Here is a 23,001-nt window from a genome sequence, read left to right on the forward strand (position 1 = left end):
TCTCTCTCTCTCTCTCTCTCTCTCTCTCTCTCTCTCTCTCTCTCTCTCTCTCTCTTCTCATTCTTTCCTGTTCTTCAGAGTCTCTGGTTTACCTTTTGCTATATTCTATCTGTTGGCCACAAAGGAAATCCTCTGCTTTTAAGAGCTCGTGTTATAACATTGGGCCTGCCTAGAAAATCCAGGCTATCCCGTTTATTTCACCATCAGTTGATTAGTAATCTTAATTACATTCAGAGTCCCTTCTTTCATGGTACTGGAAAACAAATCTTTTGGGGACCAAGATTATGCCTACTACAGAGCCCAGGGCATAGACGTGTAAAGAGCTATTTGTTCAGAGAACAGTGTGGATAGTGGGACTGGGTGTTTAGACACCGACTAGAAATACAAATGTGGGTGGGTGCGCAGTTTGGTTGGTATATGTGTTTGGAGTAGTGAGGAGGGAGAAAGAAAAGGGGCGGGAGGGAAGAAGCTGTGAGATTCATTCATTCATTCATTCATTCTGTAAGTTCTGTTACTCTAGAGAACCCTGACTAATACACATGGGCAAATAAAATGGATCTTGTCAAAGTTAGGAATATATCTGTGTCCCACCACTCCACATGCAGAAGAAATTGCTGAGATCACCAAAGATCTTACTGCTTACACCCAACAGATGTTTCCAGTTTACAGTCTATTTCTTCCATGCCTTCTCTCTCCTAAGTCTTCTTTCAAAAGACTTGAAGACTCTTGAAGCATGTGTCTCTCTAAGGTCCTTTCCCTGGCCTCTCTTCTGGGCTATATAGCCTACTACAATGAGTATGTAAACACCTACTTATTGATTCCAAATCTGCCTTGTGTTGCAGGATATTTGGTCACACTTTAAACAATGAGATTGTATACTAGATAAAAACCTTTTTCTAGGTGTGGTGTGGCCCAGCCATTAGTACACATCTTTATTGCCTCTGGCTGGAATACAGACAAGGCCTTAGTACACACCTTGAATCCCAAATAGTGAAGGTAAAGTTAGTTTGTGGAAGGAAGCACCATAATTGAAAGTGATGTCTAATTGAGTGGCAGAAAAAGTGATCAAATCCGAGAAAGATTTGACCAAATAGGATACCCTCAACCTTCGGGAGAAAAGAGAGGAAAGGAGAGCTACTGAAGCGAGCAGTTCAGAGAGAGGAAGGAGGCAGTTTTACTGGGACAGTTGTACCGAGGCAGGTTAGAGAAAATGAAGGAGCCAGAGAATGAGAAGGAGCCAGAAGATGAGAACAGATTGCTAGAGTTACTTTGATGTCAAGCAGAACAATTCAGTCAGAAGCTGAGAGAAACCAGATTGAATCAGTCAGCTTGGAGAGGAGTCTGCACCAGAACAGCTGAGTTAAACCAGCCAGTGAGAGCTTTGAAAGAACAGGAAAGGGTGAGTTTATTCAGCAGTAAGTCTAAATATTCTATGCCTAGATTAGATTGTATGGAGGCTAGAAGCTTCCAGGATTAAGCCTAGCCCAGGTTAGCAGACAGGAAACTTTAGAGATGACATTACTACAGGAGAATAAAAGATACTTTTATACCCCTTGATACCATGCTCCTCAGATACAAACCCAGAAGCCCAACTGCTTTTTACACCCACCAACCAAACTCAGCACCCCTCTTCATACCAAGCTTGTTTTCCTTCATATTCACTGTGTAAACACCCAGGCTTTGTCCACTCTCAAAATTGCTCTATAAATCAAGAGGGGGTTGTTTTTGTAAACACTTTTTTGTTTTGTTTTTCGAGACAGGATTTCTCTGTATAGCCCTGGCTGTTTTGGAGCTCACTTTGTAGACCAGGCTGGCCTCAAACTCAGAAATCTGCCTGCCTCTGCCTCCCAAGTGTGTGTGCCACCACACCCGGCTTTGTAAACACATTTATACCCTGAACTCTTGAGTAGGCATAATCCCTGCCCCCTCTGTCCTTTGAGAATGGGGATGTTTTAGGATGACTTACAGGCTGTGGTCTAGTTAATCTAACAATGGCTGGCTGTGAAGGGAAAGTCCAGGAATCCAGAGGCTGCTCAGTTCAAGGGGCTGGAGGTCTCAGCTGGTCTCAGTAGATGCTGGCATCTTCAAGACCTGGAATGGGTCTTCCTGACTCGGGACCGGGATTAGAAATAGATCTTACGACTTCAAATTAAGCAAAAAACTCCACACTGATGTGCCCTCCATTTTTGGATTTTTAGTTAATTCTAGATGTAGTCAAGTTGACAACCAAGAATGGCCATCATAGCAGGGTAGTGGTGGCGCACGCCTTTGATCCTAGCACTCGGGAGGCAGAGGCAGGTGGATTTCTGAGTTGGAGGCCAGCCTGGTCTACAGAATGAGTTCCAGGACAGCCAGGGCTACACAGAGAAACCCTATCTTTAAAAAAAAAAAATGGCTGTCATACTATGTAAAATGGGTTTTGTTTGTTTTTGGTTTTTTTTGTTGTTTGGTTTGGTTTGGTTGGTTGGTTTTGGAACTCAGAAATCCGCCTAGGAAGTGCTGGAATTAAAGGCGTACACCACCACTGCTGTTTCTTTGTTTTTGCTTAAGACAAGGTCTCTGTGCAGTCCTGGCTCACCTGGAACTCAAAGAGATCTTCCCGCCTTTGCCCCTAGAGTGCTGGGACTAAAGGTGTGTGCGGCCACCATGCCCAGTGAGTCTTTCTGTGATTCCTTGGGGAGGGGAGGCTTCTTGTGTGTGCTTTTCCTTTTTGGAAAGTTTACAGCTTAAAAGGTACAAGTGGGTACTAGTGTTGTTAGTACCTTGTAAAGATTCATTCACTGCGGGCTGGAGAGGTGACTCCAAGTTTAAGAGCATTTGTTGCTCTTGCAGAGGCCTCTGGTTTGGTCTCACACGCTGGCTCACAATGATCCCTAACTTGACTTCCAGGTCTGCCTATCCTATCTGACTTATGTGGGCGCCAGACACACTGATAGTGCACATACATGTAGCCAAAACATGGTTTTTGTCTTAAAGAATCATTAATAGTTAACATTTTGCCTTGTTTCTTAAGCTGTTTGAGAGTTACAGACATCTCTTAAATTCACATGTACATATCTTAGCATGTTCCTCAGAAGATACAGTTACCATATGAAGAAAGTATATCTCATTTTATGATCTTAAGTTTTTTTTTTTTTTTTTTAGATTTATTTATTTCATTTATATGAGTACACTGTAGCTGTCTTCAGACATACCAGAAGAGGACATCAGATCCCATTATAGATGGTTCTGAGCCACCATGTGGTTGCTGGGAATTGAACTCAGGACCTCTAGAAGAGCAGTGAGTGGCCTTAACCGCTAAGCCATCTCTGCAGCCCCTTATTTTATGTTTTTATTGACGGACTCTTAATGTTTCTTTAAGAAAACATTTTTTGAAATGTCCCAAATTATAGGTTACATATGTATGAATTAAGAATTAATTAAATCAACATTACATTTCTGCCTTGTACATCTCCAGATACCCTCTTCCCTCATTTCTTTAGTCTGATCACCCTTTGTAGGTTGTTTTTTGGGTTTTTTGTTTGTTTGTTTGTTTGTTTTGTTTTTTGTCCTCACCTGGCATTTCTAAGTCATGAGATTCAATAACTGGCACTTTCCCCAAAGTTATGACAACTGGTGACTAGCATTCAGCTCAATGGCAGTGTGTGTGTGTTCTAATTAAAAGAAGTAGAGCCGGGCAGTGGTGGCGCACGCCTTTAATCCCAGCACTTGGGAGGCAGAGGCAGGCGGATTTCTGAGTTCGAGGCCAGCCTGGTCTACAAAGTGAGTTCCAGGACAGCCAGGGCTANACAGAGAAACCCTGTCTCGAAAAACCAAAAAAAAAAAAAAAAAAGAAGTAGGGTGCTTAGGTGAAATGGTGAAAGACGGTGTATTTTGTGTCAGGACATGAATGTATTTTACACATGCATACACGGCATATATAGAACTGCTCTTTAGGAGTTTTTCATTTGAGGAATTGAAGGAGAATGTGGAAAGACCCAAAGCTGAAACAGGTTAGAGCATGCCCATGGACTTGGCAGTATTACATTGTAGCCTTTGGGGAAGCTTTTAGGATGGAAGCCAGAACCATATGCAATTTGTCTCTAAGGAAATAATTTGTGTGCCTTTAGAGAGGCACAACTCCTGGTCTCAGTTTGAGTTTAGAGGCTGTTTTGTTTTCGGGTTTATTTTATTCCATATGTATGGATGTTTTGCCTGCGTGTATGTACATGTACCACGTGGATGCCTTGCACTCCATGAGGTCAGAAGAGGGCAGTGAATGCTCTGGACTTAAAGCTGTGAGCTACCGTGTAGGTACTGAAGATGGAACTGTGGTTCTCGCCAAAGAGCAGCAAGCGTGTGTGAGCACTGATCTCTCTCCAGACCCCAGAGCTTAGTTTTTATAATGAGTTGAGTTCTCATCCAAGTAAGGAAGATAAAAAGGCATGAGTAGTTATTGAAGACTGGTAAACTTTGTACTTAAATTAAAAATAGGTACTTTGAGCTTAGAACCAATGCTTTTTTTACATATCATTCTCAAAACAGTGTTAAACCAATTAAGCCAACGGAGATTCTTTTCCCTGCCTGTGCTGGTTTTTGGTTGTTTTTTGTTTGTTTGTTTGTTTGTTTGTTTGTTTAACACTTTCCCAGAAATAAAAGACACTGATTGCACTTATTCCCAAATCTCAGGTTTGACCAAACCTGAGTTGTCTGTGTTCACTGCACTCCTATTTCTTGTCCTTGCACTTAGGACTCATGCCGCTTTGGCTTTGGTTTTTATGACTGGTCATAGATAATTACATATTTTGGTTTTGAAGTGCTTTATGTGAGAAGAGACTTAAAAATAATTAGAGCCTAGAGTCAAGTCAGTATTGCTCCCACTGCCAGACTGTTTTCCCTCAGTTCCTTGGGGCCATAGGGACGTTGTTGAGACAGCGGGCTGGCGTCCTGGGGGCCTACAGCATGATTTCAGCCTTAATCCAAAGGCACTGATTCTCTTTAGATGCCAGCTTTTTTGACTGCCCAGGTTTTGTGGCTTTGAATATTTGAAATTATTTTGGACTTCACATTTTGGGGTGTTCCATTCTAAGTTGTAGTATCAGGAGACTTGGGGGAAAGGAAGCAGTTTGATTGGGCTGTTCTTAGTCTCCATGAGCACTGCTTCATCCCCACACTGAGAGGAACTAGATGGGAAAGGTGCGTGCGGCACACACTTCCTCACATAAGAAACCGATTGCTTTAGAAGCTGGGATGATGAAGTAATTCCTTAGACTGCTGTTACTTTGCTTTTTAAAGTTTATTGCCTTAGCCCCCTTCCAAATAAGCCTAGTGGGTAAAATTCTTTGCAATAACTGGATCTTTTCTTGCTTTTAATTTTTAAGTATACCATTAAATCATAGTATAGCTAGAAGCAGGTGATACCCACCTTTAATCCCGCTACTCAGGAGGCAGAGGCAAGTGGATCTCTGAGTTTGAGGCCAGCTAGGGCTACACAGAGAAGCCCTGTCTCAAAATCATCATCGTTGTTGTGGTAGTATGTTTGCAGAGTTGTGCTTTGCCACCACAGTCTATATCTGCCTTTCGGTGGTGCTTTTGCTGAGGATCGTGCTACACCATTGGGTTACACCATTAGACATTGAGTCCTTGCTGGTGGTCAGCTCCTGAGCCATAGAATTTAGGGTCCTCTTAAACTGACCACAGATAGTTTTAGAATGCTGCTCTATCACTGTTTCTGCTCTTAGCTCTCCAGTTGTATAGTTGTGTTGTATTGTGGTTTTTTTGCTGTTATTTTAGACAGGGTCTTGTGATGTAGCATTAACTGACTTGAAACTGCTATGCAGACCAGGCTGGGTTTGAACTCACAGAGAGATCTAATCTGCCTTCCTCTCTGCCTTCCAAATGATGGGATTAAAAGTATATGTCACCACCTGGGGTTTTGTTGTTTTGTTTTGTTTTTTGTTGTTGGGTTTTTTTTTTTTTTCTTCGAGACAGGGTTTCTCTGTATAGCCTTGGCTGTCCTGGAACTCACTTTGTAGACCAGGCTGGCCTCGAACTCAGAAATCCGACTGCCTCTGCCTCCCAAGTGCTAGGATTAAAGGCGTGCACCACCACCGCCTGGCTTGTTTTTGTTTTGAGACCTGGACTGTGTATAGACCAGACTGGCTGGGGTTCATTATGTGAATTCCATATCAGTCTTGAACTTACAGCAGTTGTTCTAACTCAGCCTCTGGGGAGCTCATATTATAGTTGTGAGCCATGGTCAGCTTTCCAGAGCTGACTTACTATACTCTAGAAAGTAGGATGAAGTTGGGCATGGCGTCACAGGCTTGGAATGCCAGCACTTGCATTTAGAATGTGGAGTCAGGAAAAGCAAGAAGAGTACCAAGAGGCTGTGTCTGTGGCCTGGTATGGTAAAGCACAACTTTAATCCAGCATTGGAGGCAGAGGCAGGCTGATCTCAGTGAGTTCCAGGACAGCCAGGGCTATGTAGAGAGACACTGGCTCAAAGGAAAAAAAAATTCATGGCCAACCTGGGTAGTTGAGGCCAACATGGGCTAAATATTAAAACTGTCTCAAAATAAGAGGGAATGAGAAGGTGGGGGCTGGGGGAGAGGAAGGAGAAGGAAGTGGAGAGGATATAAAATATGCATGTGTTCTGCAGAGCCACATTCTCACTCCCTTCTATGCTTAAAGTCCATTAGTGGATAGTAGTTGTATAAAAATAATGGCTTTTATTGTGACATTCCTCTTTAAAGTCACATTATTTTATGTATGTGAGTTCACTGTCGTCACTCTCTTCAGATTCAGAGGGAATCTGATCCCGTTACAGGTGGCCGTGAGCCGCCATGTGATTGCTGGGAATTGGACTTGGGGCCTGTGGAAAAGCAGTCAGTGCTCTTAACCGCTGAGGCTAACATAGCATTATTTACTTGACATGATTTACATGCGAACGGCTTGCCCATTTTACTCATAGAAGTTGATGATTTTCATCATGTACTCATATCTGCACTCAATTTTAGAACATTTTGTTGTTGTCCCCCCAAAAACCAACCCAGTGCTCATTAGTAGTCATTTCCTTTTTCTTTTTAGCCCTGAAAATACTTTGTGGCTTCTTTGGGATCTTGCCCCCTGCCAAGGTGTTTTCACTGGCTTTTCTGATAAAAAAGTTCATATTGGGGAATATTCCCAGTGAAAATTAGGCATTACCTGTCAAAATTCAACATACTGACTTTGGTGATGTTTCCTTTGTTATACCAATAAAATATTTGCGTTTGTGCACTTTAAGGTAAGAGTATTTTGTGTGTGTGTGTGTTTTTTTCCTTTTATTTTATTTGCATGGTGTTTTGCCTGCATGTATATGTGTCACCTGTGTCCCTGGTGCGTAAGGAGGCCAGAAGAGGGTGTTGGAACTTTTGCACTTTAGTTACACAACTTTGTGAGCTGCCCTGTGGGTGCTTGGAATCTAACTTGGGTCTTTTGGAAGTGCTTTTAACCACTGAGCCATGTCTCCAGCCCCTGTGGCTTTTCCTTAAAGCTGGTAATAAATGAGAACTCTACCTTGTCTCCTAAGGTAATGGTTATTTTCTTTTAATTATAATTGTAGCCCCAGCTGCTTTGTGTGTCATACATATTTTACTGTATGGTGAGTGGGAAGGCTGGTTACCAGTTCTCTGTGCTTGCTCGCCTACTGAGAACTATGCTGACAGTTTTGAAGAAAGTTAAATGAAGGTATGGAAGACTGACAGGCATGATCTATTAACATACATGTGCTAGAGTGTGTTACTGAGCTGCAGTTTGAAACAGAAGAGGCCCCTGTGGACAAGAGGGCTCATGGAGTTATTTGAAACTTGTCTAGATGAAGAGATCTGCACAGCAAAGAGAGTAACTAAAGACATTCTCAACAGGGATGAGCGTAAAAGACAAACACACACACACACAAGGAAGGGCCGAAAGCTGTCAGGAACACGAGCTGCTCCTCTGGAAGACCAGAGCTAGATGCCAGTAACCACACTGGAGCTCACAGCCTCCTCTCACTCGAGCTCCAGGGACCTGATGCTCTCCTCTGGCCTCTACCAGTACACATAGAGGCCACATATGTGTGCACATAGAAGAAAGATAAACACAGGTGACCTGAAATAACCTGCTATTCAAATTGTTTAAATTTATAGCTAGAGGGAAAGAAACCATAGAAGAGAAAATTCAATTCTTGTTACTAAATTTTCTTATTAGGAATATTTCTAATATTGCTAATAAACTTAAATTTCTATACAACCTTTATATAAACTTTGGGATATTAAGTTAGGATTTAATTTCTAAAAATAATCTGCCTAAAACATGTTTTTCAGCCGCCTGTCCTGGTTAGATGGTTCGGGATTAGGATTCTCACTGGAATACCCCACCATTAGTTTACATGCGGTGTCCAGGGATCCAAACGCTTACCCTCAGGAGCATTTGTATGTTATGGTGAATGCCAAGCTTGCAGGTACGTATGGACAACTTACTCTAGTGCTGCCTCTGACAGCAGCGGCATTTTAAAGGGCAATGTTTGTTTGAGATGAGGTCTTCAGACTGCTCAGGTTGGCCCTGAACTCCGGGGCTTGATCTCCCAGGTGCTGACGCGTTAGCATGCTGCTATCTAAAAAGCAGTCTTTGGTGATACTCAGTGTAAAACTTAAGCCATTGGTCCACATTGGATAGTAATGTATTAAGCTGAATTAATTATCTAAAATAATTTGACCACTTGAGTTTCTTCTAATGGGCGCTGGCTTTCTATGTATCTGCATATATTTACACTTAGAATTCTTCTGTTAATATGGTTATCTTCCTATTTTTTAACTGCCTTCTTCTAAAGGCATTTCAGAGATGTGAACCAGTATATTCTGTCTTTCCAAAAATTTATGATAGATTTATTTATTTTAAATATGTGTATTTGGGCAAGAGTTGTTGGCTGCATTTATGTCTGTGTGCTACTGCATGTGTGACGAGGCCAGAAGAGGGTGTACAGTCCTATAACTGGAGTTACAGGCTATATGCATGTTTCTGTGTGTGAATATATGCTACGTGTGTGGATGCCTGCAGAGGACAGAAGAGAATTGGATTACTTGGAGCCTGAGTTACTTCAAAAAAAAAAAGAATTTCTAGAACAGCGTATTAGCTACTTTTCTTTTGCTATGCCAGGGCACCATGACCAGTAACTAAACAAAAAGGTGTTCCAGGGGTTAGAGGCAGTGATGGTAGTGCAAAGGCATGCAGCAGAGACAGTCCCTACAACTGAGGACCAAGGATTCAAACATAGGAGCTTATGACGGCCATTCTCATTCAGCCCCCACCACAAGCAGCCACCACTCTTAACCACTAAGTTGTGTCTCTAGGCCCAGAATTGTTTTTATTTTGTTGCAGTAGTGGTTCTCACTGGTGGCAGGGAGAATTTAATGTATTGTCACTCGTTCCTTTATGTGCTGCCACTGGTCAGTGAGATTTTCATTGGAGGAAGAGGGATGGGTGCTGCTGGCATTTAATTACTTTTTTTTTTTTTTTGACTCATTTATTTATTATATGTAAGTACACTGTAGCTGTCCTCAGACACTCCAGAAGAGGGCGCCAGATCTCGTTATGTAGATGCCAGATTCCCTGCAGTAAAAATGGTGCAGTACAAATGTCAGTGGTGTCATGGCCCAGAAGCCCGCATTACAAGGTTTCCAAGTTTTACTGTTCATGAAAATATAACAAAGTTGTTAATTTTAAGATAATGGGTAGCTTTTGTTCCTGACACCATTAAGTTGGGTTCTCATTTGGTTCCAGGTCTAATCATTTATATTTAGTTGTGAACGCTAGTTACTAATTTTTAGAACTCTGGCAAGCCATGCCTTCTTAAGTGATTCAGACTGACCCAGCTATCCAAAGAAATCATTAGAAGATTTCAAATTCTTGCTGTTGGAAAATATTCAAAGATAGATAAAAATATAATGAAATTTGAAAAAAGATATGGAAATATTAAAAGTTCCTCAGGCCTTGGAGTGTAGCATGATTTCTTACTTGTTTGTTTTGCTCACAATTTCAGAGATATTTCAGTCCATTATGGTGAAGAACATATAACATGGTAGCAGGCGTGTGGGCAGCAGCTGTCCACTTGGCAGAGGACCAGGGTGCAGGGTACATGGGTGGAACCTTCAAAGGCCTGCCCGTGGTGTCTTGGTGCTATCCACTGGGCAGCAAGTGTTCAAAACAGGAGTCTCTGGGGACATTTTAGAATCCAACCATAACACTAAATAAATTCAACTGCGATTTTTATAAGTGCTAGTTAGCATACTATTGCTGTGACAAGAGAGCTTAGATAATCAATTTAATAAGAGGCTTATTTTGGCTTATGAGTCACAAATCTTGGCTTATTTTCGTCTGGTTTCCAAAGAGGTTTCTTTCACTGTGTTGGCACAGCATATCATGGCCAGAGCACATGGTTGAGGAGATTTTAAGGCAATAAATAGAAGACCTGATCACATTATGACAGCCAGGAAGCAAAACTTAGAGGGTCCCCATTCCCCTTGAGGATAGCCTCCACATGCCCTCACCTCCTAAAGATTCTAACTTCCACTAGCACCACAGACTGGTGACTTAATTTTTAATATATGGGTCTTTGAGTGACACTCAAGATTCCAACCATAGCTTTAAATAAGATAATTATTAGGTGGTATTTGAAATGGAAAACTTTAAAAGTATTCTTGTCAATTCCAAATGCTGATGGGTTGGAGCTAGAGGTGTGACTCAGTGGTATAATGTGTTCAAGCATCTGAATTCATACTCCAAAACCCAAATCGCTGCTGCTGCAGCAGAATGCCTTAAAGCTTGTCTGGCGTTGGCACTGAGCGAAGGTACTTACTTGTCCAGCCCGCAAAAATCCAGTGAGGCGGGGCTTCAGTAATAGTGGATACAAGGACCAAGCCCTCCAGTAAGGAAGCTGTGCCTTCCATGCCAGGCAAGTCATTTTCTCATGAGTCTCAGTTTTCTTACAAAGCTAAATTTCTAGAGGATTATGTTAGTCTCACTTTCCACATAGCTTCATCTCTGAAAGATTCTGCTAACCCCCTGTAGCACCACCGGTTGGTGACTGAACCTTTAACATGTGGTAAACTTATAATCACTCGGAAGCCTGAGTGCTGCTGAGGCCCAGGGAGGGCCTCATGTACTGGATAGGGTTGTACCTGGCAGTACCAACAGTTTCCTACAGTTCTTTCCATCCTCGGCTTTAAAGGGGGTTCCTGAGACTATAAGAAATTGTTAATAATGGTTATTTCCAGAGTATAGATGGCTCAGTGGGTTCAGTTCAGTATAACCATGAAGATCTGGGCTTGGGCTCTCAGCACCCACATTAAAACTGTACCTTTTGCCCGAGCACTGCGGGAACATAGATAGGCAGCCCCCAAGGGCCAGCCATTCTCACCAAAACAGTGAGCCCCAGGTTCAGTGAGAGACCCTGTCTCCAAAACAAACAAAAAGATTAGAGGCCTAGGTTCAACTTAGGGCACTTATATACACCTATACAAGCAAGTATACCAGTCACCTTCACACCTGCATCTATCTGTCTGTCTGTCTGTCTCTCCCCCCACCACCACCACCAGTGGCTATTTATTTCTGGGGAAAGATTCTAGACACTAGGCACTTCCTCTGCACTTTGAATTATTGTTATCCTGGACTGTTATTCTTACACAATTACTACTGTACTGTAGTTAGTTACAATTACTACTGTACTTGTAGTATGGTGACACATTTTTTTTTAAATGCATTGGCAAAGTTTTACAGCTTGTGACTAAGTCAGTGATTTAGAATTTTCCAGTATGTGTATTATTCTGCTAGATCACTAAAGATACATATATTAAATAACGTGCCATTGGAAACAGCACAGAAAATGAACTATGAAATTTGTTACTTAAAGGTATTCTCAGTGGCCAGTTTTTTTCTTTTGCTTGTCTGTCTTCATGCCCCTCTACACTGACCTTGTGTTAAATAAGGACTACATTAGTGGATGCCCCTTGCTTAGCTTGTCAGCCTCACTGGATGGAGAAACCCCAAAGTAAAGTGTACTTCTGTGTATCTGTGAGGGTCTCCAGGGGCAGTTCTCTCAGGGAGTTGAGGGGAATGTGGATAGCCATCTGTAACTGGCCCCCAGAGGGAGGGAATGGAGGAGGCAGCAGCTGCAGCGTGGGCACTCCGGCTTTCCCTCCCCGTCCTCTCCTTCCCCTCTCTTCCTTTCCTACGCCCTGCTTCCTGGTTGCCATGAGGGGGGCGGCTCCTTCCTTTCACCCCTCCACCATGACTCAGTTCCCTAACAGTGGAGCCCGCTGCCCCTGTCAGCCTCTGAGACCAGGAGCCAAATCAGTTCTCCTTTGTGTGATTGCTCAGCACGGTGTTACAGTGAAGACTGACTCGCCCCTGCAGGCAGATTTACTACATTAACAAGTGTCGCTCCAGTTTTGCTTCATATGCATGGTTGGTTAAAGGGTGGGGGGGGGGGCGTTGGGGAGAGGGTTCGAGTCAGGGTTTCTCTGGGTATCCCTGGCTGTCCCGGAACTCACTTTGTAGACCAGGCTGGCCTCGAATTCAGAAATTCACCTGCCTCTGCCTCCCAAGTGCTGGAATTAAAGGTGTGCGCCATCACCGCCCGGCTTAAAGGTTTTTTTAATGGTACCTTTAAATGTAAATTTTTACTTTTTTCTTCTTTGCCATAGCTAAAGACTGAATCCAGGGCTGTGAACGTGCTTGGCGCTCACTCTGCCACTGAGTTGCATCCCAGCCCATCTGCTCATGTGTATCTTATCTAGCCCAGTTTGTGTTTCTATTAGTGTGTGCAGTACATGTGTGTACATATGGATTTGGTTCTTTCTGCCTTTCAGTGGCTCTGGGGATGGAACGGTGGTGTTGGGCACATGCAGCAAGTGCTTTACCTGCTGAGCCACGCACTCACCAGCCCGTGATTTGTATTTTAAGATTGCTAATTTCAGCAAACATGTTCATTTTGTGGCATCAGTTTTATTGATCTATTTTTTTTTAACTGTGTAGTGATTCAAACATAGAAAATATATATTCTATTTAGTATTCAGTGTAAATTCTATTGCTTTTCCCAGATACTATAAGTTTTTAAGGGAAATTAACTGAATATTGTTAAAAGCTGCCCTTTGTTTGGGTGGGGAGTGTCTCTCTGTATCCTGGCAGTCACTGTATAGATCACACTGGTCTTGAACTCATAAAGATCTACCTGGCTGGAATTATAGATGTGTGCCACTATGCCCAATTCGAAAGCTGTTTTGTGGGGCTCCCCATTTCATCTTCTACTCTCTGGCTCAAACAGTACTGTAAAGGTAGCGTGCGTCCTTCCTGTCAGTGCTGTGTTTTGGTTTTTATTATTATTTCATGTATGTGAGTGTTTTGCCTGCATCACACGTATGCCTGGTACCTGTCAAGGTCAAGAAGAAGCGGGTAGCTCTCCTGGCACTGGAGTTACGGACAGTTATGAGCTATGGTAGTATGAGTGTCAGGAATTGAATCTGGGTTCTCTGGGAGAGTAACAAGTGATCTAATCACTGAGCCAGCTCTCTATCCTGTCTATATGTGCTTTTAACCTTTACTGAATATGTCTGTGCCTCCACTCGATGTAATGGTTTTATGTTTAAAATTTTAATGTAAATGATACTGTTTATTCTGCAACTAGCTTTTTTTATCTAGTTCCTTTTTAAAATATATCTGTCGATATATTTATATAATCAGTTTCCCAGTGCAAGGACTTGAACCCAAGAGTTCCTGTACAAAGTCACTACCACTAAGTCATTATTTTCAGCCCCTGTTCTTCTTGAACATTTTTTTTTTTAAAGATTTTATTTATTATATGTAAGTACACTGTAGCTGTCTTCAGACACTCCAGAAGAGGGCGCCAGATCTCGTTGCGGATGGTTGTGAGCCACCATGTGGTTGCTGGGATTTGAACTCTGGACCTTCGGAAGAGCAGTCGGGTGCTCTTACCCACTGAGCCATCTCACCAGCCCGAACATTTTGTTTTATCTACAGACTCTCCATGTATCTGAGATAGTCTCAGTGCTCTCAGTGCTGCCCTCTCAGTGTGTGCGTTACAAGCGTGTTCCTGCTGAACACCTTTTCCAGCTCTGCAGTAACCACCAATAAAAATTGAATTGCAATATTTAGGTATACCAGTAAATTTCTAGCCTGTTTGTTATATTTTTTGTGTATATATTTGCTTCTCCTTTTCAAGTACAGCAAGTATTTCAGGATCTAGCTACCAGTGTTATCTAATTTGAGTCAGTACTGTCAGGATCTAGCTTCAGGGTCTTTAAAAAGTGAAGGAAATACTTTTTTATTTAAAAGTTTTTATTCCTTGGGATTGGAGAGACAGACCAGCAGTTAAGAGCTCCTGCTGCTCTTTGAGAAGACCGACCAGAGTTAGGTTTCCAGGACCCATGTTAGGTGACTCACAGTGCTTCTAACTCTAGCTCCGGGGGACTTAATGTCCTCTTGTGGTTCTTGCATGTATTTTGCACATAGACGTTTATACAGGCATGCAGAAGTAAAGCCGTAAAAAACAAAACCTTTAAATGTCTAAAAAGTTTACTTTTATTTCTCTTACAGAAGAATCAAAAGAACCTCTCTCTGATGAAGATGAGGAAGACGATGATGATGTTGAACCCATTTCTGAATTTCGATTTGTGCCCAGTGATAAGTCAGCATGTGAGTGTTGTGTGACACTGATCTTTCTCTGTGTGCCCCCTCTCCCACTGGCACACACACCTCACCTTCATTACACTTGCTTCCGTTCTATTGCTTTATCACTGATCTTTCTCTGTGTGCCCCTCTCCCACTGGCACACACACCTCACCTTCATTACAGTTGCTTCCGTTCTATTGCTTTAGTTTAGCCTCCTTAAAGCCATTGAGCAGGTACTTAATACCATCACAGGTTGTGAAGAAAAAGCGAATATTGTGAACAGTGTGGTACCTGGTGCATTTTGTGCAAGAAGATTCTGGTTAGTCTTATTGGCTGATGTTGCTGACACAATGTCAACTGCAGGAAGCACTTTCAGAGTGAAAATGTGGAGAATAGAAAGTACGTCATGTGACAGAGGCTTTATCCTATACAGTACTGGAATTATGTAGATCAGGCCTTAAACTCAAAGAAATCTGATTGCTTCTGCCTTATGAGTGCTGGTATCAAAGGCCTGAACCATATCACCTGGCCTGGCCTTTTTCTTTCTTTCTTTCTTTTTTTTTTTTAAAAGATTTATTTGTTTGTTTGTTTGTTTAATGTGTGTGAGTACACTGTAGCTGCACAGATGGTTGTGAGCCACCATGTGGTTGCTGGGATTTGAACTCAGGACCTTCGGAAGAGCAGTGAGTTCTCCTACCCGCTGAGCCATCTCACCAGCCCTTGGCCTTTTTCTTAAAGGCCAACCACCCATGAAGAGATCTCATAATGTCTTAAACTCTTACTTTGTGACTTTTTCATTGTCTCAAGTACTTTTCATGATAAATTTCTATTTGAATCTTGCAGATTTATGAATATAGTTATCCTAGTAAACCTGCCTGCTTTTAAATTGGTTTATCATAGTGGTTATATTTATTCTAAAATTCTGTGGTGCACTGGGAGAAGTATTAATTATAGTTTAATGTCTTTCAGTGGAGGCGATGTTCACAGCAATGTGTGAGTGCCAGGCCTTGCATCCAGACCCTGAGGATGAAGACTCGGACGACTATGATGGAGAGGAGTATGATGTGGAGGCACACGGTCAGTGACTCGGGCCTTGGCGGCTTTCCTGTTTCATTTTAAGCATGTAGTTGTGCTAAGGGCATAAGATAAAGTAACCCATGTAAGATGGCAATAAATAAAGGGAATGATCCGTTAGCATACTTGTGCCTAGGCCCTTTCAGCAGACAGATTGGGGGAATGAATGGATTTCTCAAGCTCATACAACAGTAAGATGTTAGGAGTGGGGATGGAAAATAGAAACAAGTGGGAGAGAAAGTGGGTGGTCAAGAGCACTCCTCAGGCTGCCCCACCCTCCCCACTGAGAGCTCTGTTCATATATACCTCTTTAAAGTTGTATTTAATGTGTTTATTTTACATGTATAAGTGTGTTGCCTGGATTCATATATGTGCACAACATTGTGCCTGGTGCCCTCAGAGGCCAGAAAAGGGTTTTGGAACCCCCTGAGCTAGAATTACGGTATGCACTGCTAGCTGGGCACTAGAAACCAAACTCCAGTGCCCTGCACAGACTCTCTGGAGTCCTCTTGCTCTCGCTCGCACTTTAATTTCCTTTTCCCTAGGACCACACTTCATTTATTTACAGCTATTTCCCCTTTCCTCCCCAGACAAGTGAGGCAGGGATGGGCTTACTTGCCTGATAGGCTGCAGCCTCAGGCACAAATGGTTCCTTTTGCACCAATCTGGGTATCTAAAGTTCTTTCCTACATATGAATCCAGTTCCTGGCCTTAAGACTACCCATTTCTGGGATTATTCTTCATATACACAAATACATTCTCATTTCTTAGAGATTTTAAAAATGGTTTTATGTTTTATCCTTTTTATGTATTTTTTTTAGATTTTCTGATTTTTTTTTTTAAAAAGAGATATGTTAATTCAAAATTCTTTTAGTATCAAATTTTGTGTTTACTTGTAAAATTCCTACCTTGGAATAATAAAGGATCCACTAATTTGAGAAATACCCTCTTCCTTCTGATTCCTAGAAAGTCTGTTCTCTGGGAACTACTGTTTTCTAGTTTATTATCTTTTTAAATGTCTTCTCATTCTCTTTTGTCTTTTTAGAACTCTTAATAATGACCCTATCAATAAACAGTGGAAGTTTTTGGAAGCCTATATATCTCCAGCAAATACATCATTTATTATCCATTTTCTTTTTTTTCCAGCTGTTGAATAAAATAATTTAAAAGTGTTCTGTTTGTTTAGAACAAGGACAAGGGGACATCCCTACATTTTATACCTATGAAGAAGGACTATCCCATTTAACAGCGGAAGGGCAAGCCACGTTGGAGAGATTAGAAGGGATGCTTTCTCAGTCTGTGAGCAGCCAATATAATATGGCAGGCGTCCGAACAGAAGATTCAGTAAGGAATTATGAAGGTGAGTGTTCTTTCTCTTCAGACTGGGAAATCGTAGCCAAGTTTTCTCTTAGAAGCCAGAAGACTGCAGAGTCATTGCTCCAGTCTCTCTTATACAGTTTTGGCTCTGAAGGAGTGACATGTGGCAGTCCTGTGCTTTCTAACTCCAAGCTGATTGTGTGCCACACCTGGATTTAAAGCACATCTCTAAATATTTACTCTTTTGCGGTGGAGGCGGGGGTGTTTTCTTAAAGGCAGGGTTACTTTGTGTAGCTTCAGGCTGGCCTTGAACTCAGAAATCTACCTGCCTCTGCCTTCCTACTACTTAAAGGCGTGCACACACACGCACACACACAATATGTGCTCATGTAATTCTTTTTAGAAGTCTGTTGGGTTGGTTTATGATCGAATTTTACACATTAGACAACTAAAGCAAGAAGGATTAAATTGCTTGAGGTCAAAGAGCTGATAAGTGGCAAGAGAATTGAATGAACCATTGTATAAAAATAATATGCCTACCACTGTCATAAACACCTCATTTTATATGTGTTTAATATAGATTAGTATTTTATGCCCAGGTAACATGGTAACACTTGTTTTTAATGACGACAGAACCTTCATGAGGTGGCTTTAGTGTGTCTTATGTTGGTCCACTTTATGCTGTGATCTCCATGCATACTGCATATTGACCTGGGTTCTTGGAGTTCTGGGATATTGGCAAGGATGGAGATGCAGGACAGGGATTGTATCTTACTGTATTGCCCATGCTAGACACAGACCAGTAAACTCAAGTAATTATCCTCTCCTAGCATGCCTTATTCACACGTCCAGAGGGCTTCTGGCAGAGGTGGTGGCAGGTGATGAGTTGGGAGAGGGTCAGGAGTGAGAAAGTAAAGAAAACAACTGTAGATGTTTCTTCCAGAGCATCTGTTTTTCTGTCCTCCCCTCATACCTTTTTTAAAACTTTTAAAAAGTGCATGGGTGTTTGCCTGCATAGATGTCTGTGCTCCATTTGCATGTTTGGTGTCCTTGGAAGACGGAAGAGGGTGTCAGACCTCCTGGAATTGAAATTGTAGACAGTTGTGATCTGCCATGTGGGTGCTGGGAATCAAACCTGAGTCCTATGAAAGGTAGCCAGTGTTCTTATTCTTAACTGCTGAACTATATCTTCAGCCTTCATCCCACACTGTTTTAGTGAGATGATGATTTATTTATGTTAGGCATATGAGTACACCACCATTGCTTCCTTCAGACACACCAGAAGAGGGCATCAGACCCCGTTACAGATGGTTGTTAGTCACCATGTGGTTGCTGGGAATTGAACTCGGAAACTCTCGAAGACCACTCAATGCTTGTAACCGCTGAGCCATCTCTCCAGCCCTTTTTCTTTCTTTCTTTCTTTTTTTTCTTTTTTTTAAATTCCTGCCAGCCAGACATGATGGCACACATTTGTTATCCTGGGTGAGCCTGGACTATACCGGTCACTTTGAGCCAGCCTAGGCTACATAGCAAAACATTCCAAATTTTTTTTAAAAGAAAAGGAAGAAAAGGCATAAATTGACTCCTACCTAGGATTTGTATGTGTACGTGCGCTGCTGTTGTGGGTTTACTAAGTTAGATGTATCGATCAGTTTTTAACTGACTTAAGTCCACAGGTAGCATCTTCCTTGCAGTCTCTTTTCAGGTAATTTAGTTTTCAAAATAGAAAGAGTGGAATTGGAGGCATTAGCCTGATGATGTGGTAGGACACAGCGGTCCCAGCACATGGGGACTGAGCTCAGGAACGGAGGGCAGCCTGGACCACAGGAGACCCTGCTTCAAAAACAACAAAATGTCCAAATTTTAAAATCCAGTTATTTTTATTTTACTTTTTCGATTGGGTCTCACATGTAGCTTGGAAATTACTACACAGACTAGGGTGGCCTCAAACTTGCAGAGTTCCCAAGTGCTGGGACTAAAGGCAGGTACCGCCATGCTCAGACCTTGTTGAGTCTACCTATCCTCAAATGCAATCAATCCCCTTTCTGTTCAGATGGCATGGAGGTGGAGACCACACCAACTGTTGCCGGACAGTTTGAGGATGCAGATGTTGATCACTGAAGACGACTTATCTACTATACAGTGAGTAGCTTATTCTTTTTTGTTACAACATGAAGATCCCTGAAATTATTGATTTTAAAAATTCATAATTCAAGAGGATTCTATAAAAGTAGCAGTTTAAAATTTTTTTACCTATCTCTGGTGACTGGAAATTACATGTTAGATTACATGTTACAAATTAGATGTTTTGTCCTACAAACATCTCTAAGTTCAGTTCCAGAAAGACATGATGTCCTCTTCTTGCCTCCACAGGCATCACAGGCACATAGAATACACACACACAGGCAAAACATCACACACATAAAAGAAATGCAGATTTGTGGGTTTTGTTGTTGTTGTTGTTTTGGTTTGGGGTTTTTGTTGTTGTTGTTATTGTTGTTTTGAGACAGGGTTTCGCTGTATAGCCCTGGCTGTCCTGGAACTCACTTTGTAGACCAGGCTGGCCTCAAACTCAGAAATCTGCCTGCCTCTTCCTCCCAAGTGCTGGGATTATAGGCGTGTGCCACCATGCCCGGCAGATTTATGTTTTTTAGTCTGTGTTTCCAAATTACTGCAGTTGTAAAACTAACTATGAATGATAAGTCTCTGTTTTCTTCTAATGCAGCTATCAAAAAAATAACCTTAGAGAAATTCTGTGATTCTGTGATTTATATCTCTTCCTTGCACAGTTGCTGCTTTTGTGTAGTCTGTAGTCAGCAGAGTCTCTGCTGCTAACATCACTGGCTAGCTTTCCTGGTGCCCAGTTAGTTTTCAGCTCTCACAGGCCCAGATGTTGAAGTTGATCTTTCTCCGTCACGGAGAACCACCTACCCAGAACTGTCACCTCTGTCACTTACCATCCATCATGTTAGTGGTAGCTGCTTTTGGAGGGAAGGGGGCAGTAGCTGTCATTTGTGTGTTATTGGCCTAGATGACAATTTTTCCCTTGCTCTGGCTTTTCCATATTTCTCTGACAATTCACTATTGAGAGAGAGACATTCTGTTTGCAGCTGGCATGAGAGACTCACTTGGCACATCACTAATGTTTACATAGTGGGATGCTACTGCAATCCCTTGCAAAGATTCTTGGACTCTTTGTAATAGTAAAATAATCATAAAGTTGCTACAGATTTGGGCTCTTGATTTGTTTTGTGCTCATTTTATTCTCTCTGCTCAGTAGGAAAAAATAAAATAAAAATAGATGCTGTACTCATAAATTTTATTCATGTTCGTCTGGAAGTTGACCTGATTTTTAAACAGTGTAATTTTTGATCATTTAAGATTGTATGTGCTGCCGGGTATGGTGGCACACACCTTTAATCCCAGCACTTGGGAGGTAGAGGCAGGTGGATTTCTGTGTTCAAGGCCAGCCTGGTCTGCAGAGTGAGTTCCAGGACAGCCAGGGCTTTACAGAGAAACCCTGTCTCGAAAAACCAAAAAAAAAAAAAGATTGTATGTGCTTTAAAGCCTGAAGAAGGACTAGAGTGTTCATGTTCAAACCTGGTGCGTGAGGTAGGGTACAGAAGAGTACACGTGGGTCAGAGTCACAGCTCACCATGCATGTGCACACATGCTGCCAGTTTCTCAGTTTCCTCATCTGTAAGATGGAAACATAGTTACTTGTCAGGGATATTACAAGGCCTGAGGTACAAGTCTGGAGCCCTACAAGGCTTTACTAAATAGTGGCAATTGCTAATAATAACTGTGAGCCCTTTGTCTTTCAGATTCTGCTCATAACTGTAGGCAAGAACGTGGTGCCTCTTCACTCCAGAATGGGGCTGGTGAAAGGCTTTTTTCTTCTCCAAAACTCATTTCTCAAGTCAAACTATAACGAGACAGCAAGCTGTCACCAGCAGAAGAGACTATGTATGACCTCTATTAACAAAGGTGAATTAACTGAACGGGTATTTGTAGTTTCTCATTTCCCCCAAGCTTCCTGTGTATGTTCTGAGAAGGCCTCTGAGTCCTGCCTTTGCTGAGTGCGTCTGTCAGCTGCAAGATTCACCTATGTGATGAAATGCACAGAGCTCACACTGGGCGGAAGGGACGTGCAGAAGCTTAGATGTCTCTGAGACTTAGGAGAACTCTCTTATCCCTGAGATTAAAAAGCAAAGGCCTCAGAGGGAGCAGCCTCTAGCATTTTCCACAGAGGCATGGGTCCTCTACTTGGGGCTCAGCCACATCTCGCAATACTTGTGTGCTAGCTTCTGTTACTCTTCATGTACCATCAGCTCTGTTATGTTCTCCTAGGTTAGGTCCTTGACTGTCCACCCTCTTAACGTTAGCTTTCTGTCACAGAATAAATGATCTGAAATGAAGTCTGCAAAGTACTCTCAATGATATTTTGTCTTTGTAATAGTTAACAAATAAATCTGGGTTTTTCTAAATCACTGTGATTTTGCTCTTGAGTAAAACCATTAATGAAGAAAGATTAAGATATTTAAATTGTACATGTATGTGTGTTTTGTCTGTGTACATCATATGCATGCCTGGTGCCCATGGAGGTCTGAAGAAGGTGTTGGAACCACAGGAACTGGAGTTCCAGGTGTTTATGAATGGCCGTGAGGATGCTGGAAACTGACCCTAGGTCCTCTGCAAGAGCAGCAAGTATTCTTAACTGCTGAGCCCTCTCCAGCCCAGCACTTGCTGCTCTTTTAGAGGAGCTGAATTCAGTTCCCCTGCTTCTGTGTTGGGCAGTTCACAGCTGCTATAGTGCTGGCTTCCAGGGATCTCAATAGCCTCTTCTGGTTTCCCTGAGCACTCAGCTACACATGCAAATGCATACACCCATACACATAAGAATAAGTAACGTTTTAAAGTCATGCTTAGTTGGTGGAGAGCTGGTCTAGCTGCATGAAGCCCTGGGTTCAGTCCCGACCCTGGGTTCAGTTTGGCCTGGTTGTGTATGCCTATAAATACCAGTACTCAGGAGGTAGAGGCAGGGGGATCAGAAACTCAAGGTCATCCTCAGCTAAGTATCATATGAGCACATAAACAAAATACTAGTACTGAGAGAGGAGCTTTGGTGGAGGAGACCGTCTCTGTGTGGAGCCCATATTGGCCTGGAGTTTACAGAAATCTGCCTGGCTCTGCTCTCCTACTGCTGGAATTGAAGGCATGTGCCACCATGCTCATTTTTACTTTTAATTATGTATATGCGTGTGGATCTGTACACATGAGTGCAGGTGCCTACGGGGACACAGAAGGTCCAGATCCCCTGGGCCTGGGCTATTTGATGTTTTGGGGAACTGAGCTAGCGGTTTAACACTGAGCCCCATCTGCCTTCTTTCTTGCGATGAGGTTAACTCACTGAACCTGTACCTGCTGACCAGCTCCAGGCATCTTCTGTCTTCCAGGCCCTCCATTGACACTGCTCCTCTCAACATTGAAATTATAGACACTGCCCCACTATTGCTTGAGTGGTAGGAGCCAAACTCAGGTCCTTACATTTACAAGGACGGCAACCTATAAACTAAACCAGCGCCCCAGCTCAATTTTAGTTCCATTTGTTGGGATGTGTAAGCTTCTAGCAAGTCTTTCTTTCTTTCTTTCTTTCTTTCTTTCTTTCTTTCTTTTTTTTTTTTTTTTTTAAGATTTATTTAAAGATTTTATTATTTATTTTCTCTATTCACGTACACTAGAGTTGTCTTTAGACCACAAGGCTAGCTTTGTAGGTAATGTTTGGGAATGGTGGCAACTTTATACATATTTGAGCATTTTAGCAAGTTTTTTTTTTTTTGTTGTTTTTTGTTTTTTTTTTTTTTTAANTTTTTTTTTTTTTTTTTAAGATTTATTTAAAGATTTTATGTGAGTACACTGTAGCTC

The 23,001-nt window shown here is 42.1% G+C and overlaps 1 protein-coding gene across 1 annotated transcript in view; it reads left to right on the forward strand.

Annotated features, from left to right (window-relative positions):
• The window catches only part of Clns1a (chloride nucleotide-sensitive channel 1A), a 22,496-nt gene extending 933 nt beyond the window's left edge, over positions 1-21,563 (forward strand). The window contains exons 2-7 of the mRNA XM_021166139.2: positions 8,325-8,461; positions 14,611-14,709; positions 15,655-15,762; positions 16,946-17,119; positions 19,130-19,218; positions 20,901-21,563. Of these exons, the coding sequence (XP_021021798.1) occupies positions 8,325-8,461; positions 14,611-14,709; positions 15,655-15,762; positions 16,946-17,119; positions 19,130-19,197 (586 nt within the window). The 3' untranslated portion in view covers positions 19,198-19,218; positions 20,901-21,563. The remainder of the gene's footprint in view (positions 1-8,324; positions 8,462-14,610; positions 14,710-15,654; positions 15,763-16,945; positions 17,120-19,129; positions 19,219-20,900) is intronic.
• The last annotated feature ends 1,438 nt before the right edge of the window (positions 21,564-23,001 follow it).

Source organism: Mus caroli, chromosome 7, assembly GCF_900094665.2.
Source record: "Mus caroli chromosome 7, CAROLI_EIJ_v1.1, whole genome shotgun sequence".
Classification (NCBI taxonomy): Eukaryota; Metazoa; Chordata; class Mammalia; order Rodentia; family Muridae; genus Mus; species Mus caroli.